The sequence below is a fragment of the Molothrus aeneus genome, chromosome Z (genome assembly GCF_037042795.1).
Source record: "Molothrus aeneus isolate 106 chromosome Z, BPBGC_Maene_1.0, whole genome shotgun sequence".
Lineage (NCBI taxonomy): Eukaryota > Metazoa > Chordata > Aves > Passeriformes > Icteridae > Molothrus > Molothrus aeneus.
In genome coordinates this window covers 31,942,065-31,961,339 of record NC_089680.1, presented here as the reverse complement: position 1 = coordinate 31,961,339, position 19,275 = coordinate 31,942,065, and the positions used below count along the sequence as shown (strand labels likewise).

The following is a 19,275-nucleotide window of genomic DNA, read 5'->3' as shown; positions in this document are numbered from 1 at the left end:
CAGAACTTTTTGGTGATAAATGCTTGGTTTATTTACAGAACTATTAGACTATGTAGATTATTGTGTATCTGAAATAAGGCTAGCCTTAAGGTTTCAGATGGATACCTGGAAACCAGATTGTTTAAAAACAAGGTAATATTTTAGGGAGCTGTCTATTGTAGAATTAAAGGGTTATTGCCCATATACAAGCAATAACCCATATACAAGCAATAATAATGTGATATTATATGTATGGATGTGTAATATATATAGCTATGATAAAAAGGAATTCACATTAGTTCAATTTTTTTTCTAAATTTTTGATTCTTTCAGTTAAAAGTTGAAGTCGCTAAACCTTATATGTTTTACAACACCATAAAATGTCTGCTAAAGTTAAGCCTCTTGTGGTTTTTATGGTTTTTTAATTACCGAATGACCTGTGTTCTTGAAATGCACACAAATGCAATTTGACTGCTGAGCTATTCTTACTCAGTTCACTGTGATGGTCACACCATATATAAAGACAAATCATTAGGTTGGAAGAGACCTTCAAGAGTGCATCCAACCCATGCCCTAACACCTCAGCTAAACCATGGCACCAAGTGCCACATCCAGTCTTTTCTTAAACACATCCAGGGATGGTGACTCCACCACCTCCCCGGGCAGACCATTCCAATACTTTATAACCCTTTCTGTAAAACACTTCTTCCTAATATCCAACCTAGATTCTGGTTTGTATCCATTTAAATATTAAAAAAAACCCAAAAACTGTCCAACCAAACAAAAAAACCCTCCACCAAAAAAAAAAAAAAAAAACACCAAAAAATGAACAAAAGAGCACAAACAAAAACCCCACCCAACCCAGAATCTATTTTCCAGATAGAAAATGGTTAAAGGAAGAAGAAAGGAAAGTATTATGCAGGTATTTTTCTGTAGATGTCTGCTGAAATTTTTAAGAGGTGATTAAGTGTTAGTATGTCTCCATTATGAAATTTATCTTTATTTTTAAAATCAATTTGTCCACTTACTTAGTGTCTCCCCAAGCTATATAAGCAGTAGAAATGGCTTCATGACATCTAGGGAAAGGAGCTAGTACAGGAAATGTCTTCAAATCAGAACTTCTTTAATTGCATTAGGTATCAACATCCCAATCTTACGAATGATAAGCGGAGCATTAACTTAGATAAATCTGAGTTCTGAACAAAGTCCAGTGGGAAATTTGTCACAGAAAATGTTCTCATGGTTCATATTTCCTGTATATATTTTTTTAAAAGCAGAATATTTCAAGTTCTTGTGACATGACAGCTACTACAGAAATAGGTCAATAAATACAGATGCAATTCTCAAGAATGCAGATGTGAGAAAGGTAGGCAAAAGTTCAAAATTAGGTGAGAACATGTAGTCTTTCCCTGTTTGATGAAAGTATACAGACTTGAGGGAGCAGTCAGTTTGAAAAGTTAGTGTGCATAGGAGATGTGAATGTGAAAATACAAATAATGTCATGCACTGAACCTTTTGTTTTGGCTAAAATTTAAAATAATGTAAAATGTTTCATTCAGAAGTATAAGTTGTCTTTAGTTCCAATGGGGTGCACATTTCAATAAGTGAATCACATAAAAACATTGTTCAATCACACCTCTCCCCTTGCTCCTCGAGGGAATTTGCTGTTTTCATTCAGAAAAAGTCATCTGTTTCACGGGTTGATTAAAATGAACTTTTTTAGAACCTAAAACTAATACTGTCTGGAATTAAATCAGGTAACCTTGATCAAACAATTAACTCATCCTCTATTAAATCAATATTTACTGATGCTAATACTGGAACTAGTTCCAGTAGTTGGAATTACAGCCACTCATTTAGTGTCTTTATTATTAGTAATTAGGTTCCTGTTTTTCTCCAGTTCTACTTCTCAAAGCTGGTACTTGGCTTACATGTAGAAAATGGCCTGATCTGTTGACCCAGAGTGCATGCTCCGCACGCAGCTGAAGATGCTTTGTAAGGCTGACAGCCCTTTCTGGCTGTATGACTCCATGAGGACTGAAGCAAGTTCAGGTGCATGTTGCTACAGCCCAACCTAGACTGACTGCTGTGGAGCCATGGCTTAGGGCTATTTTAGCAAATAAACTCTTGTAAATAACAGGGAGAGTTCCAGCAGTTGCATTATCAGTATATTCTCATTGGATTTTTTTTTTGTCATACAGCTGCAGTGGTGGTTTTGTGGCAGCTTCAGTTCACAGGGGTTCTTGACACCCCAATAGCATTCTATCCATTCTCAGCACTCCTAGTAGGGCGCTTAACTGTGACAAATGATGAACTAATTAACACTGATGCACTAATGTGGTCATGAAGCTCTCTACTAGACCCTACTAGACCTTTATTTATTCTCTTTTCATTGTATAATATATTCTTTGCTTCTTGAATCTGCTTATGTTCTTTTGGATATTAAATTACCTTCAAACAATCTTATATAGGTCAATCTTACCCTTGTTTGGGGAAGGATTTTTTTCAGCACGATTTCAGGTCTGCAGAAGTATCTCCATGTTTGTTCTGCTCCTGATCTAGCTGAAGAGAAACTGTTCCAGTATTTTTCAGATCCTGAAAGATGCTTTGGTTCATATCTAGTATTGCATAATCTAAGATATGCCTAATGAATACATGTGATAAAGTGGGAAAGTTTGATAATGGGATTGCAATGTAATAGTTACAGTAGGACATCATATTAGACTAGCTTAATATTCCTCTGACCTTCAAACTTATTTCTATTGCTCTTGAATTTATGCTTGTTAGCAAAAAGCATCCTGCTCCCAAGTATGGGTCCATTATTATGATTAAAACATGGATTCCTTTTCCTTTGAAAGACAGGAAATAGAGAAAATTGTTGGAATATAAATTCTGGAACTGTTACTTTTGTCTGTGACCCCCAAACCGGCATCAAGACAAGTGAAGAAAATACTCTTTTTATATTATAGCTAAATTTATCATTTCCTAGATACAGGGGTTTTTTTGCAGTAGTTAAAAGCCTTTTTTTATAAAATTGTGTATTATCTTCCAGGCCTGTAACTTTTGAGTGGGGGGCTGTTTTCACTGATGTTACTTTTTACTGTAATAGAATGAGACTAACACAATGACTTGGTTGTTAATTGCAGGCTGGCAAAAGAAAAAATTATGTATGAAAAAGAAGCAAAACAGCAAGAAGAAAAGATTGAAAAAATGAAAGCTGAAGCATGCGATGATTATGGAATTAAGAAGCAGGTAAACTATTCCTAGATCTTGTTTTATAAAATCCTTATTGGTTTTCATTTAATCATAGTCATCTTCAGAGAGAGGAATCTCCTGTACTTTTCTAGACTCATGTTATATAAATATTAGACTATAATTGTGACATAAAAACAGCCATAGAAATTTCTTGAAGGTGTTAAATTGCAAGGATTATAGTTTATATGTATGTATATTATTACTTAGTACTTTATGTCACGATGACTGTCACTCACTCTGTGTGAGGCCATCATGGACTCTTTCTTGGAAATACGGAGAACCTGTAGTGAATACATGGTCTCAGTGGATGTAGGTAAACCAAATACTTGCTGCTAACTGGAAATGTTAGAGCAAAATGAGAATGCCCAGTATTTAATATGAAGGGGAAACATTTCAGCTCTTGAGTATCCTTTTTTACTCACTATTATCCTTTTGGTAAAATCACAAACCTCAGAGAAAGAAAGCAGTGTGAAGCTGCTGGAGTTTGTAGTGAAGTCATAGATTAGGAGGGGGCATGCTGTACTTTGGTCTGCTCAAGAGTACAGTGTAGTGTCACTGTTAGTATGATTACATTTTTTCTTGGAAGGTTTACCACAAGGATAGTGGTTGCAGACAGTTGGTACATACCCTTTTGGGAGAAAAAGTGTCACATCTACCCACAAGAGGAACATGGGTTTGGGAGATTGGTGTTTATTCTTTACAGAAGTGTGAAATGTGTGTTTCACTGTGGTTCTCATATTATTTCAACTAACTATGTTATCTTTTGATAATGTTTTTTGTCCAAGTATTTCCAAGATGTTTTATCTCAAATCTTCACAGAAATCAAAACTGTACTAAAATTATTTTCACTTAATAGTAATAAACATAACCTTCTGGAATCCTGTATTTTTTTTAAACAATGGAAGAATAGGTTAAACAAAATTCAAATACAAAATTAGCAAAAGATAGGAGAAAGCCTTTCTAGAAAAAGTTAAACCAACTTTTTTAGTAAATTCATATTTTAGTTCATATATCTATGTCCTGCCTTGCTTTCATTGTGCCATGGGAATGAAATACAAACAAAGAATTTGTGTACAAATAAAGATTTGTATTTATGGAGCAGACTCGTCTTCTGCCTCACCAGACTGAGACTTGAAGATGTACAAAACAACAGCCTTTCTGAAGATCTGGTGCTAACAAAAACTAATGAGTTCAATTCCTATTTTTAGTGTTGTCCATTCATCAGATTATTTGACTGTATCATGGTATTTCCACAGTGACCTGCAAGATATCATGAAAGTCAAAACCAGTGATGGCTGTGAACTTCTGCTGAAATTGTTACCTACTCCTTGAAAGTCTTTCTAGAGACCAATGACAAAAGCCTTCACAGAAAACAGTCTTGATTCATTCAGAAATTGCCTGATCCACTTTGAAAGCAATCAGATTCTCCAATGATGTTTTCATTTCTTGTTTATTCAGCACACTTTGCATTCTGGAAGTTATTATTTTAGGTTATTAAAAATTTGGAGACTTCAAAGAAAGTTATATGGTTCCAGGAGAGTTTGCTCAGAACGATATTTTGGATACAGTAAAGACTTTGAGATCATTTTCAGAAAAAATATCTGTAGTTACCCATTTTAAGAATTGCTTCTAGTTAATCTCTAATTTCTTAAAATACAGTTGTAATCTTTATCTTGGTAATGAAAAGTAACATTTGGGGGGTGGGAATGAATTCAGTTACTTGAGACTAGGAGAATAGTTTTAACTATTAATTTAGCTGAGGTATTGACTAAATCATATGTGTGTGTGTGTGTGTGTGTGTGTGTGTGTGTGTGTGTGTGTGTATTTATGTATTTCTATACATGCACAAATCAATCCAGAGTTCAGGCAGGGATTCTTTAAAAGCCTAAAAGCAATACTTTCTCTTGATATAGTACTGTTTTCATTTAGCTTTCTAGTTATAACTCAGAACATACAGTTTTACATACAAAAGCGAATACGGAAAATTTCACTTTAAAGTGGAAAATACCATTCTTACAGCATATGTAGTCTTTAGAGTATGTCTGGTCTGTAATGAGGGATCAGTCCCTTTTTAGAACAATAGGTTTTGATTCAGTATTTTTCTCGTAACTCCTTATGCATTGGGGCAACTCATGGTTCCAGTGGACTCAAGTCTTCTCTAGCTGAGGCAGTGACCATCTGGGATGGTTGGCAATTCTTACATGCTAGCCCTCACCTGAACTGTCCAGAAGGACTTGCTTAATGAGGAGCAGATTCAATACCAGGAAAACAAAAAGGACAGTTTTCTTGCAATGCTGTTAGATGCTGAAGATTCCATTGCAATGTGCAAGAAGACTTTGTTGTGGTAATAAATATTGAAATACTTCTGATTTATCCCACCAGCTGCAAGTTTTGCTTATAGTTTCTCTGGGTAGCAAGAAGTAGTGTAGTTCTAACTGCCTACTGATTTTGTCTTAATGAAGTCTTAGTTTCTATTCAGTTATAACAATTCTCAATACATGAAGACTTTCCACAGGACTTCATAATACTACTTTAATAGAGAATTTTCACACAGTATCATTCAAGTGCAAACTCCAATGTTAGAAACTTGTAGCTTTCTGTGTTTCTGTGGTTGTTGATGTTCATATATAAATAAATATTCTTTCACAGCTCATGCTTTTATTTTGAGACATGTGAGCTGGGGGAAAGCATCAACTCTATGTTTCCTCTCTCTGGGATTGTAGAGATACTCTGGTGGTTTTGCTAATTGGCAACATTTTTACTGATAAGTGGGTGGTAAATTTTCCATTTTTTGAATGTAATTCTACAGTTCCAAGTTACTTCTTGAATTTTGTTATTTCTAGATGAATTAAAAATCCAGTGGATTTAACACAGAATTTAATCTCTGCGTGTCAAAAGTACCTAAGAGTATATAAAGTACATCTTGCTCGTACAGTTTTTTTCCAGTATTTGTGAAAACTGCAATATTTCTCTTGCTTTGTTGAGTGAAAGAGTACCTTCTGAAACAGCTAAAAAGACAGGCATTTGGAAATTATTTGCTGTTTTGGAAAATAATGTGAAAGATGGTAATTTGCTGCTGGTCTTGTTATTCACGGATTCTTGCTGAAAGGCAGGTTGTAATGTTCTAGAACTTTTAAAATGTCTTTTTAGCCTCAAAGAAATATTCTGGTTAGTTGGCTTTTTACATGCTTAGCTCTTTCCAACCACCCACCTGATTGGTTCAAAGTTCCTTCTTCTCACAGATTGAGCAAGATTAGATTAAATGTGCTGTTTTACATCAGTCTCATTATTTGCATAAGTACTTTTTCTGCCCCCTAAGAATAGATGATCTTTGTTTAATATTATGAATTCTAGCTCTAGATCCTTGGTAAAGTTGCAGTGGAAATGCAAGTGAAGACCTAATGCTTCTCCTTATATATTTTGACACTATCCTTAACAAAAGCGCAGTTTGTTTGCTGAAAAGCCAGCAACTTGGAATTCTCTGTACCAAATACCATACAATATCCCTAACACAGACCTGGTATTAAAGACGCATTCAAACTTTATGAAAGAAACCAAATTATGAAGAGGCATTACTGTGATCCTCCTTTTCCCCTTCTGTTTTCCAAAGAGTGTTTTCCTTCTTATCTAGGCAGATATAGTACCTTTTGGATTCTGGACTTTATGTCTTTAATGTCCTAAAGTGATCTGCTTTAGAAGAAACAGGATTAGATCTTAACTGAGAGGAGCTGCAAAGAAAACTCATTTGAAATACCAAGGTATTACATCTAGAGGGTTTCTCCTCCTCCATCAGTTTTCATGCTAGAGGTGGTAGGTAGTTCATTGTTGACACATGGCCATTTCTTGAAGCACTCAAGCACTGTAGAAACCAAACTGTGTTTCCCAGTTTTTTATTGCAAGGTCTTTCAGGAGTCTTTTGATGAATGTATTTGACAACTTGCCTAAAGCAAGTGTGCTGTTGTATCCTGTATTTGTGGATGGTTCAAGCTTCTTTTGGGCCTGAAAGCAAGTAGAACTCATAAAATTGTGTTTCCTACAATTCTTGTGTGCATTTATGGGGTTTTTTTTTTGTGCCCATATTCACCTTAATGCTGTATCTCCTTTGAGTTCCCTATGCCTAGCTTCTTGCTACATTATCTATGCTGTACTACTCCATAGATCCCTACACCACAATCCTGGCCAAGTACATTGATATTACCAAGGCCCAGTACCTTGATACTACTTCTGTTTACTGCTGAGATGAGAAGTACTGCCATGGTGTGGATTTAAGCTACAAATATGGATTAGCCTACCAGTAGCCTTAGCATGATTATTTATTGTGTGCTATTAGTGGGATTACTAAATTTTGGAACCTTTGGTTTTTGTAATACTTAGAGGTTACTTTTTTTCTTTTAGTCCCTCTCCTTCCACCAGGTGTGGCTGTAATTAGTTAATGGATTCCAAGTGCTTTACAGACTTTTTGAGGAAAAGTAGTTCAAACCAGTAGCACTTGTTTTAGCAAACAATTTTCTACATGTCTTTTCCTTACCTCTGCCATCTTTGAGTAGATCCATACTGTTAGGATTATCTGTGCAATAGAAAACAGGCAAGTGATTATGTGACAGTATTTAAAAGCTAGACTGTATATTAATTTTTGTGTATGTAATTGGTACATATATGACACATTTACATTTGTCATGGTTTCTAGCCTACCTTTTCTGTTCAGAACACCACTCTTTTCACATGAAACAATACTGGCATTATAACCTGTGACCCAGTAGTATATCAGGGTGTCCTTCTAAGTGCAAGGAGAACCCTATGGAATTTGTTTGGGGTTTTTTGTTTTATTTTGCAGTGGAGTTTTTTGTTGCTTTCAAATTATTTGGATCTACATATCTATAAATCTCTTGGTTAGATGTGGGTCAGTTGGGGGAAAAACCCAAATCAACATACTCTGCTTCTGTTTTTTGAAGCTGATAAAACTAATATCTCTCTCTCCCTCATTATTATTACTGCATTTTTAAAAGTTATTAAATTATTCTTATCTCAGCCCACAAGGTTTATCTTTTCTTCCTGTTGTCTTCTCCCCACTAGGCTGGGGGCAGGAGCAAGTGAGCTGCTGCCTGGTACTTAGTTGCTGGCTGGGGTTGAATAATAGTCTTTAGCTGGAGTTGGAATTGCTCTGGTCTGGTCAGTGGAATTTGAGTTGCTGCAGTGCATGTCACAGGGATGGAAATGGCTGCAGTGCCTGGCATTGGAGTTTGGGTGGCTGTCGTGCTTGGCACCCTTACAGTTCCGTGTGAAACTTGGGCAGAATTTTTATAGAATTTAAAGAATAAACGCTTTTAAAAATCCAGTCAAAAAGCTTATATAATGTTTGAACTTTTGACTTCACTATGTATATTTGTAAAAGTAAATAGTCTTATCTGAGATTATCAGCATTTTTTGAAAAGAAATTGGTTTATGCAGAAGTTAAATCATAATGGGTGCACAAAATTCCTGTTCTCCCGGAACAGTCTCCAGCTGTTTGCACTTACTGAATATAGTTCTAGGACTTATCATCTTTCAGATTTTTATTTATCGTTGCACCACTGGCACATATAAATAAAACTTGGGTAGCCATTTGGAAATCAGTCAAATATTGTTTTGAATCAAATTATTTGGGTAGATTTGTTTATTTCTTAGAGCAGGCAGGACTATAGCTTACAGAGTCAAGATTTACATGCCTTCCCAGGTCGCTTGTCTAGTGGCACATACCAAATAAGTTACTAATTTCATATTATCTGTTTAACAAGTTTTACAACACAAAAATATTTCATATCTGTGTGGCACAAGGAAGTAATTATTGGATATTCTCACTCCTGTAGGTATTCTACTACATAAAGCAGAAGGCATCATATCATGCAGTTTATGGCACACCTCATTCTATGGCTGTTACATTGACTGATTAAAGTGTAAAATTAGAAACGAAAGTTTTTTCTCTCAAAACCAAATGGTCTAAGTGACACTTAAAAACTTGCTGATAATATCTTGTTACACAAAGCCTTTCTGAATACATAATTGCATTCTTAACTACAGCTTAACATCCTTTTACAATGACTTTTTGATACAGCAGCATTAATACTAGCAGGATGATACCACATAGGAATGGCAGAAAGAAAAAAGCGATTTAAAGAGAAGGCTTTCTGTTGCAGGTTATCCTGAATGGAAATGTTTCATATCTAAATATCTAACAGATTTTAATTCCTAAATAAATTTAACGTTACTGAACAACTCTGCACATCTTTTCTTCTCAGTGTTTGGTGTTCAGATCCAGAAATGCTCCATGAAATAAATGTTCCCTTTCTTAAAACTGACGTTGTTTTCTTTAGGAGGTGGCAGGATTTTCAGATTCAGTGGGGTGCCAGTTTAGTAATTTTGTTCAAAGTGCATGGTGAGAATAATCTTTCTCCTAAAATGAAGCACAAGGATATGTAATAACTTTTTATGCATGATAAGCATCAAAAATATGAGCCTGCTGGTCTTTGCTTTTCATTTTTCTTTACCTTTGTCTTTCAGTCAGAGCCTCCTGCAGTCTGCACACAATGTGATCAATAACTCAATAACTTTTTTCATGCAGTAATTATCTCTATGGGGTATTATCTGAACATTCTTTTTCTTTATTACCCAAAAGATGCAGGAGATATTTATATAACCAGCTGATCCCCTTTTGGATGAAGCTGCTTCATGACAGCAGGAGAAAGTTTGTTATAAATAGACTTTTTAACAACTGCTGAAAACCTTACTAAGCTGTACTTTTTGGCCAAGGGAAAGATTATTCTGAATACTGTCTTGCACTTAATACTTGATATTCAGTTATGCATAGAGTAAATGTGCTGTAAATTAACGGAGTTTTAAGCAATTATGCTAAGTGAATTCTTCTAAGAAAAGAAGCCTATTCAGAAGATATGTGCAATTGTTCTGAAGTTCCTAGATAATGACTAGATTGCTGATTTTTTAGAGTAACAACTTATCCTACAAGATAATGTTTCTATCTGGAACATATTCTAATTTCATTGTCTTCTGATTTTCACAGATCGAGATCTTACAAGAGTCACGAATGATGATTCCAGACTGCCAACGCAGACTAGAAGTTGCACATGCAGAGCTTACTCAACTACTAGTGAGTATTGCATCACACCCCAACTGATGAAGAAGTGCTGCAGTTCCTGGATAAACAACTGCAGCAAATAAAAACTGGATTAAAGAATTTTCTGTAGGTCCCAAGACCAGCATCCTATAAGATACCAGTATTTTGCTTTAGATAGCAGTCTTTGCAGACTTGGTCTTCAGTCTGTGGAGACTGTGTGTGTTAGAAGCTGTCCTTAATGTAATGTACATTGAACATACACTTATCCCAGACTGTGAAAATGGACTCAGAACTCCTGTCCTAGTTCCCTCATCAGAAAAATGAGTTCACTTACTTTAGGTTTTATAGATAGTATAAATGTATATAATATGCTTGTACAGAACTGAAATTGTCAGGTACTTTGGTTACTACTCCTATTACGCTATGGACAAGTCAGAGGAGTCCTTGCTGAGTATTGCTTAATGTTTTATCAGTGAAGTGAGCAGTACTGCCCTGCTTTTTAAGATAAAAATACCTTTAGGAATAAAGAGTATGTTGTACAAATAGATTCACTGAACCTATACTATGTTTGGAGATGATAATGCTTATTTTAAAAGCTGCCTTCTCATCAAGAATTCAGCTATACATGTTGGTGCACAATAAATGGTATTGTGAGGCTAAAAATAAACATCCTAAATTATGTCCCAGATATAGTGATGGCTAAAATGCAAATACTTTTTTAATGGAAAAGTCAAGGTGTCCTAATCTCAGGTAGCCTGCCTCTACTGTTTGCCAAAATAAATTCTCAGTACCTGGCAGGATTTAGGGTCTTTTTGTCTCTCATCTAGTTACTGAACAGTCTAAATTTCAGTGGTGTGCAAAAATGGTGCTGTTGATCCATAGTATGCAAACCTAAAACAAGGAATGGGGACAGTTACTATTGCTGTTAAGAATTTGGAAGTCTTCATGTGTTTCTTTCTGTGCTTAGCTCATCTTCAATGCATTTATTGACATGTACTGTATCCTAGTATGTTTTTCAATTGTCAGTCTACTTAAGCATTTTTCTAAGAGTACTCTTAATCTGAAGTTTGTTTTTACTCGTCCCTTGGTTTTAGATATTCAACACTTACCAAATAAAGGTATGCATAGGTCAAATCCACTTGCACATGACAGCCATTATCTGGGACCTTAAGCAAGACAAAAGAATTTACCTTTGCTTTGAGTAACATAGAATGTGTGTTTTCAAAAATTATATATTCCTCATTTCATAGAACGGTTTGGGTTGGAATGAACCTTCAAAGATCATCTGTTCCAACTCCCTTGCAATGACCAGGAACATCTTCAACTACATCTGGTTGCTTAGAGTCCCATTCAGCCTGACACTGAGTATTTACATGGATGTGATGCCTACCACCTCTTTAGGCAACCTGTCCCAGTTCTTCACCACCCTCCACTGTAAAAAACTTCTTTTTATCTAGCCTGAATCTATTCTCCTTTAGTTTAAAACCATCACTGTTTGTCCTGTCACAACAGGCCCTACTAAAAAGTCTGTCCCTGTCTTTCTTGTAGGCTTTACAAACCCAACTTTCAGCCTGTCCAGAAAGGAAGGTGCTCCAGCTCTCTGATCATCTCTGTGGCCTCCTCTGGACTCCCTCCAGCAGGTCCCTGTCCTTCCTGTGCTGGGAGCCCAGAGCTGATGCAGCCCTGCAGGTGGGGTCTCAGCAGGGCAGGGCAGAGGGGCAGAATCCCCTCCCTGGCCCTGCTGCCCACCCTGCTCTGGATGCAGCCCAGGACACGTGTGGCTCTCTGGGCTGGGAGTGCCCATGGCTGGGTCATGTCCAGCCTCTCAGCCACCAGCACCCCCAATTCCTTCTGGGCAGGGCTGCTGGGATCTGTTCATCCCCAGCCTGTGCTGGTACCAGGGCTGCTCTGACCCACAGGCAGCACCTCGCACAATGGCCTTGTTAAAACACATGAATTTTTCCATGGGCCCACTTCTCAAGCTTGTCCAGTTCCTCTGGATAGCATCCCATTTCTCAGTTGCATCAGCTGAGCTACTCAGCTTGAGTAGCTGATGGTGTTATCTGCGCATTTATGGATCTCACTTTCTGTGTCATTAATGAAGATACTAAATAACACTGTTCACCGTACAGCTCCCTAAAGGACATCGCTGGTTGCTGATCTCCATCCAAACATTGAGTCACTGACCAGTTCTCTGGCTGTGACCATCCAGCTAATTCCTTATCCAGTGAAGAGCCCACCCATCAAATCCACTTCTCTTCAATTTAGGGAGAAGGATGTTGTGGGGGACCATATAGTCCACAACGATAATTCCCTTTTTGCAGTCTTTAAGGACTTCACCTGACTGCCATGACTTTTCAAATGTCATGGAGAGGAGCACGGCAACTGCATCAGGCAATTCTCCAGGACTCTGGGAAGCATCTTGTCAGGTCCAACAGACTTAGGTATCTCACATTCAGGTTCCTCAGGTTGTCATGAACCTGATCTTTACTTACAGTGGGAGGGACTTGGCTCTCCCAGCCCATTTCGTAGTCCATCCACTTGAGACCTGTAAGAAGATGCTGCCAGTAAGACAGAAATATTGTAGAGTACGTCAGCTTTCTCCTTATTTGTTAGCAGTTTTTACCTTCTTAAATTTAATCCCGCAACAGTTATTTTCAGGATACTCAAAAATGTTGCTTTTGATTACAGGAAAATGAAAAAGAATTGGAAGAAGCTGAAGAGTATAAAGAAGCACGTTCCATACTGGAGTCAGTGAAGCTGGAAGCCTAGCTGTTTTCCAGTTCTCTCCTTATATGCATTAGCACGGGGTCCATTCCACAGTTTCATTTGACTATGGCTCTACTACTTTTGTTGACTTGCTAAAGTTCCCTTTATGCAAACTGAGCTTTCTCTAACTGCAAGGTGCATCAAATAAAGAATATTCTGAAACATTTGTGTGTTCCATATTTGGGCAAAATAGATATATTTCCAGTTCACCTCAATTAAAAAAAAAAAAGAAAAATAAAGCCCATTTAAAGTAAGTGTATTAGTTAATATAGAGAACTTAAATCTGAACAGTTCAGGCTAAGAAACAAAGTTTGGCTATTAGAGGGACCACTAATAACTTAAGAATGAAACATCTTTATAGAATAGTTTGGGTTGGAAAGGTTCCATCTAGTTCCAACCCCAACATGGGCTTCAGAAGCACCTTATATTTGAAATAATATACATTACAGCATAAAAATCTATACTGAAAGAGAAGGTAGAGCAAATAACCCTTCCCAGTCACCTACCTTTTTTTTATGGTGCAATTTTTCTGTAGTTTTATCAAGTATGTACTCCTTGATTACTTTTGAGTCCAAGGCAAAAGCTGACTCCGGATCGTTCTCAATGTGCATGGCACTAAGTTGAGCCCAATTCATACAAATTCCATGCATCAAAATTCTTCTGCTTTTCGGGAAACAGGATTTAGCAGGTGACTAGTATATTGTGAGTTGCATCTGCTAATAAGAGTTCTGGACTGAATGCTTTTCTTGGGAGCACTTTGGCCTAAGTGATATTTTTTTTGAACAAAATTCAAACCCCAGGACACAAAAGAGAGCTAAGGGGAACTAATGGGTAACGGAACAACACTTAGTCTGCCCGGAAGACCATTAAAACATTATGTACAAAAGCTGTGGTTTTTTTCAGAGTAGCTTCTCTAAAGCAAATAGTAAGTTCTGTTGATAAACAAGGAAGCTTTTTACATTAGTTTTTCTAGTTTGAAAGTGTTCTGGCATGTTTCTTAAAGGCAACACAAAGCACAGTGTACCTTTTGTGTGGTGCTAAATTGAATATTCAATAAAATTCTTTGTTAATTTGCCTGAGTTTGAGTAAACTGCTGTTTCAGTACTTACTTATGTACCTTAAGCACATTTAGAGTAATGTCTACTTCTCCATCACTCTTAAGCACTACTCTGGAAGATCAACACCAAAAGATTCCTGATTGGATCAGTCAGAATGATCTACTTTTGAAGTGACCCCAGACCAGTACCACAGAGGGCTAAGAGGTGAAACCTGTTTTGACAGTACAGTTCCATAAGAGAACATGCCTGACTTCTTACCAGCATTGTGTTCTAGACATGGAAGTGCCAAGCAGACACTGCCTGGGTCACAGCACATATGAAGTGCTACTGAGGAAAATATCCGTCTTTGGACACTCATTCACCCAGCTGAATGACCAGTCTGTGACCTCCACTGGGAAAGATGGCTGGAGTGCACAAAGTGTGTCACAGCTGAAAGACTGCAGCATGAGTCTGCTTGCAGCCATTGAGTGGCGTATGGTGAAATAAATGCTGAGCTGAAAAGAAGTGTAGGGAGATGCCAAGTCTGCTGGGTAAAGTAGGGTTTAAAATAAAAATTGCTCTTCAGAAGAAGAAAGAATACACACTTCTGGAAAACAAGCCCAAATAAAAATTATGTGCAGTTGCTGACTACCACAAAAAATGCATATGAAAGCTAAACAGGTGTGATCTATAGTGGCTGAAGGGAAGTAGGATTGTGACATGGCTTAAGGCAGCATTTAGAATGAAAGTCACATGGCCTTGAACTACCACACAAACTTTAGGAAATGTTTCTTAGTGCAGTAGTTTCTAGGGTGAGTGGTTTCTCATGTTTGCCTAATATGTCTCTGTACAAGCCATTTCCTAGCTCCCTATTACTGCATCATGGACCAAGATGATACTCTGCCCTACTACTAAATTCTCTAAAAATGAACATGTTCTGTAGTACAGGAAGTAGCCAGCCTCAAAATCAAGGTATGTTCACACCTGAAAATACTGTTTCCAGATGCCTCGGGAACTGTCTTAACTTCTGAAGGCAGCATGTTTTCAGACTGCCAACATCCTTTAGGAGAAGAAAAGAGCTAAATGTGCACAAGTATTTTGGGTGAAATCCACAAAAAGCATAAACCACAGAGAGCTTTTCTGTTTCCCTGTAACAAATATCTTGTTTTGGCAACCCACCTTCCCCATCTCTGGTGAAACCTTTCAAGGGACCTGCAGTCAATCTGTGTTCTAACACTTGGGGCATGAGGGGTGGGGGTCCTTGGTCTAACTCAAGAGGTTCAGATCAAGGAAGAGGCTCAATTACTGAGCCATACTTCCTGCTAATAGACTGAGGTCCTCAGAATTGCCACATTAGTGTGACAGGTGGCTGGCTGCACAGCTCCTTAAGACTGGGCAATCACCAAGAATTTACTACTAAAATTGGATGGGCTGATCATCCCAAAAGGTACAGTTCTCTTCAACAGACCTGTATGACGAAAGAAGTAGAATAGCAAGTCTGTGCATTTAATATGTAGGTGATACAAGGGTGTTCAGTATCTTCAAGGACAGTATCAGAAAACAAAAGGTTCCTGACAAACTGGAGAAAATTTAAAATACTTATTTTAGTAAGGACACATTTAAATAAGAAAATAAAGCAAACTTACACATGGCAGCAGCAATTTTCTACTGCACCAACATAGGAAAAAGTCAATGCTGGACACCATTTCTGAGAGATATAGAAGAATTTTAGTGTATAACATGCCAAACATTAGTTTAGCTCATAAGACACGGCCAACAACCTTTACACTCCCCTTTTTATTAGAAAGGTTTTATCTCGAAGCTGCAACTAAAATAGATAAACAAATAAGGATTGAGAGGAAAACAGTGAAAACTACGAAAAAGACTGAAAAATGGTCTGTGCAAAAGAAGGAACAAATCCAGACATTTTAGCCTGGAAAGTACTGAGGGTAGCAGTGGTAATAATCTTCAAGCGTAAACAGAATTACAGAGGAAAATAATACATTTTTCTTGGCAGACAGAGTAAGATGCAATGAGCTTGAGTTACAATGAGGGGAAAAAGTATTTCACAGGTTCCTTCCTTAGGAAACAACTAAGACAAATGATGCTCTAGAAGAGACTGTCCATGGAGGCTGTTTGAGCTGCCTTCCTAGAGGTCTTCTCTTGACCAGGCAGCTCAGTCACTCATGACACAGGGACCACTGATCCTGCCTCATATTTACACATTAGGGAAAAGCATCAAAAGGTGGATAAGCATTCATAGTTTCTCAACAACACTTCTCACTCAAAAATACAATAGAGTTGTTACATAGCTGAAATTAATGACTTTGAATACAGCACAGAGGAGATCCCTAGAGTCCCCTCAAAGGAGACAATTCAGTGGTACCTACCTGACTTTTCAGATGTTGCACTGCACATTACAACACAGGACACAAAGAAGGTGAAAATGGTCTTCCTTAATGAAAGGACCAGATTAACTAATTTTTTCTGACTTTCCACTTCCTATTCACATTTCTGAACACTTATCAAACACACACAATGGTCAAAAGTACTTCAGGTTCCCACTTGTCATTTTATTTTATGTGTTAATTTGTGCACAAATGAGCTCATTCAGGGCAAAGATAGGAAGCAAGTTTGAAGTGCAGCTGAAATCAGAAGGATGGAACTTGCAAGGTAAGAAGTGAACTGTGAGGCCTGCTGTAAAAAACTGCAAGGGAAGTAGCAAATTTAGTTCAAAGAAGAAAATGTTTTCTCTATGGCCTAACCATCTTAACAATCCTTCTCCCATCTCATCTCAGGGAACCCACTTCTAAGGACACTGAACAGAAAATACAAAGGAGAACCACTTCTGGGTTCTCTTCCATGTGCAGTCTTGGCTATGCTCTGTTACCACATGTAACGGGAGGCTCACAATAAATCCAAATTATGGGCTTAGGACTTCAGAGGTGATGGCGAAAGGGATCCATAATTGCCACCTTCCCCAGTTTTCTGAACACAAATTCAACCACAGTGAAAAAACCAGCTCTTGAACTGTGCAGAGTGCTTGCTAGCAAATCTCAGCAGCCAGCATTTCAGGGCAAACATCACCACTCTAGAACCGCTCAACATTAAGATTACCTTTAAAAGAAAGAAAAAAACTTCTACAACAGTTTCGTTTTCTTAGTGTTCTGAAGTTACTGTAGATGTTACATTACATGGAAGGAAACCCAATAACCCACTGAAAGAGCCTCAAGTAATAAGGTTAACAGAGGCTGAATAGGTTGAAATTGGAAAAATAAGCATATTATTTATGTATCAATTACTACTTGCTCTCCATTTCAACAAAAGGAAATAAAATTTTCTCATCTTTCCTAACAATCCAGAGGCCTCCTTCTGCCCCTGCATAATTAGCAGTAAATTTCACCACAGCTCTCCATAAGCAATCAAAAAGGCTACCTAATTAAAAAAGTAATTAGTTTACACAGATAGATATGAGTGGGTAGATTAGTTGATGAAAATAAAATTAAATTCCTCTGGATGCTTTTAGTGACTCAGCTTTCTGCTCTGTTGCAGTTTCTACACATTTCTAAAGGAGCAGGTTAAAAATTAGTACAAAATACTTCATTTGTAAACGAATAGAGTATCTTTCAAAACCAATTGATCAGATTTGGCTTGTCTTCTGTTTTCAACACAGAAGATAAACTTCACATTTTATGAAGTATAAAAATCAGTGCCTCCATAAAAGGACTAATGAGTTATGTTTCATTTTCTCAGATCACTTACACAATACCTAGGCACCAAACTGAACCAATGCTGCACCTGTAAAAGGAAAATTTGAACACTAACACCTGGAACACTATAGGATTTGTAAGAAGCCAGAATAGCTCCTGATACCAGACCTGACCAAAGGAGTCTTTTTCCCAGTCATCCTGCCATCAGCAGACGTCAAAGAAAAGAGGTTGAGCAGGACTGTAGTTTACCGCAGGATAAACATACATCCTTCACACTCCTGCCATTTTCCCAAATGAAGGAAACTCCATTTTATTTTGTGGTGGGAGCAGGGAGCTGTATTCAGACACTTTGGCTACTTGTTTGTAGTAGCGAAAATCAAAGGAAGACAAGTATAACAAGTATAACAACCATAATCCTTGATGACAACTAGGAAGTTTTGTCAGAGAAATCAGTGAGTTAAGAAGCTTCCTTCCTCAAAGGCTTTATCGTGGCCAGTGCCTACTGATAGACCTCAACTCCATGAAGGCATCAAATACCATTTGTCACATTCAAACAAAATTGCAATAAGAAATCTAACCAGCACAAGGGAGGAGGCTGCCTTTGAACTGTGGAAGGGGGAAATGTGATGAACTAAACATTATTTGTTAAGCAAATTAAACAGTTGTAAACTTAGGTTTTATACTTTTATAAATTAAGAAGCTTATAACTGAAACTAAAGTTTTAAACAGAGATATAAAAATATACAACTACTGTATACTGAACTTTTGAAACCATTTGTTTTTTAACGTGCCAGTAATAAACTCTCATTTTGTTTGCTATTTTTGGAATGCTCCTCACCAATTCAAGGTGTATTGAGTCAACTGGCAATTTCTGGCTACTATGAACTCATGAGAATCCACTTGGAAGACATCTGAAATTCCACATGTATCCTCAGACACAGTAGATGGAGCCAGTGGGGAGGAAAGTAAAGCTTTTGAAGTGATGAAAATGAAGCAATTTTCCCACCAAAGCTAACAAACTTCAGATTACTTGGTCAAACCAATTTTAAATTGGTAATTATCAACAATACCTATACACTGTTCACCATCCTACACAAAGTGAGCTGGTGAACCTTGTCCATTTCTGAATACCACTGAGCTTTTAGAAAGACAGGCCTGAAAAGCCATCACATTAGGTCTTCACTGTGCCAGGGCAAGAGGACAGAACCCACGTCCTCCATACTAAACCTTCAAAGGAGCCTAGATCTGAGCTGACATGGAAACTACTTTCCTTTCATTAAGCTTACCATTAAGAGAGGAGTGCTGTCAGAGCAGCATCACAACACTTCGCAGAAATGAGGATCAAGGTAAGAATGGTGAAATTTTTTCAACACTGAACATTCTGTGGATAAACAGACAATTCCAGTCTCTTCTACAC

General features: G+C 37.4%; 1 protein-coding gene across 1 annotated transcript in view; it reads left to right on the top strand.

The window, feature by feature from the left end:
- TBCA (tubulin folding cofactor A) overlaps nt 1-14,190 on the top strand; it is a 25,970-nt gene extending 11,780 nt beyond the window's left edge. The window contains exons 2-4 of the mRNA XM_066568973.1: nt 3,126-3,231; nt 10,289-10,375; nt 13,034-14,190. Coding sequence (XP_066425070.1) covers nt 3,126-3,231; nt 10,289-10,375; nt 13,034-13,114 — 274 coding nt within the window. The 3' untranslated portion in view covers nt 13,115-14,190. The remainder of the gene's footprint in view (nt 1-3,125; nt 3,232-10,288; nt 10,376-13,033) is intronic.
- Nucleotides 14,191-19,275: the final 5,085 nt, after the last annotated feature.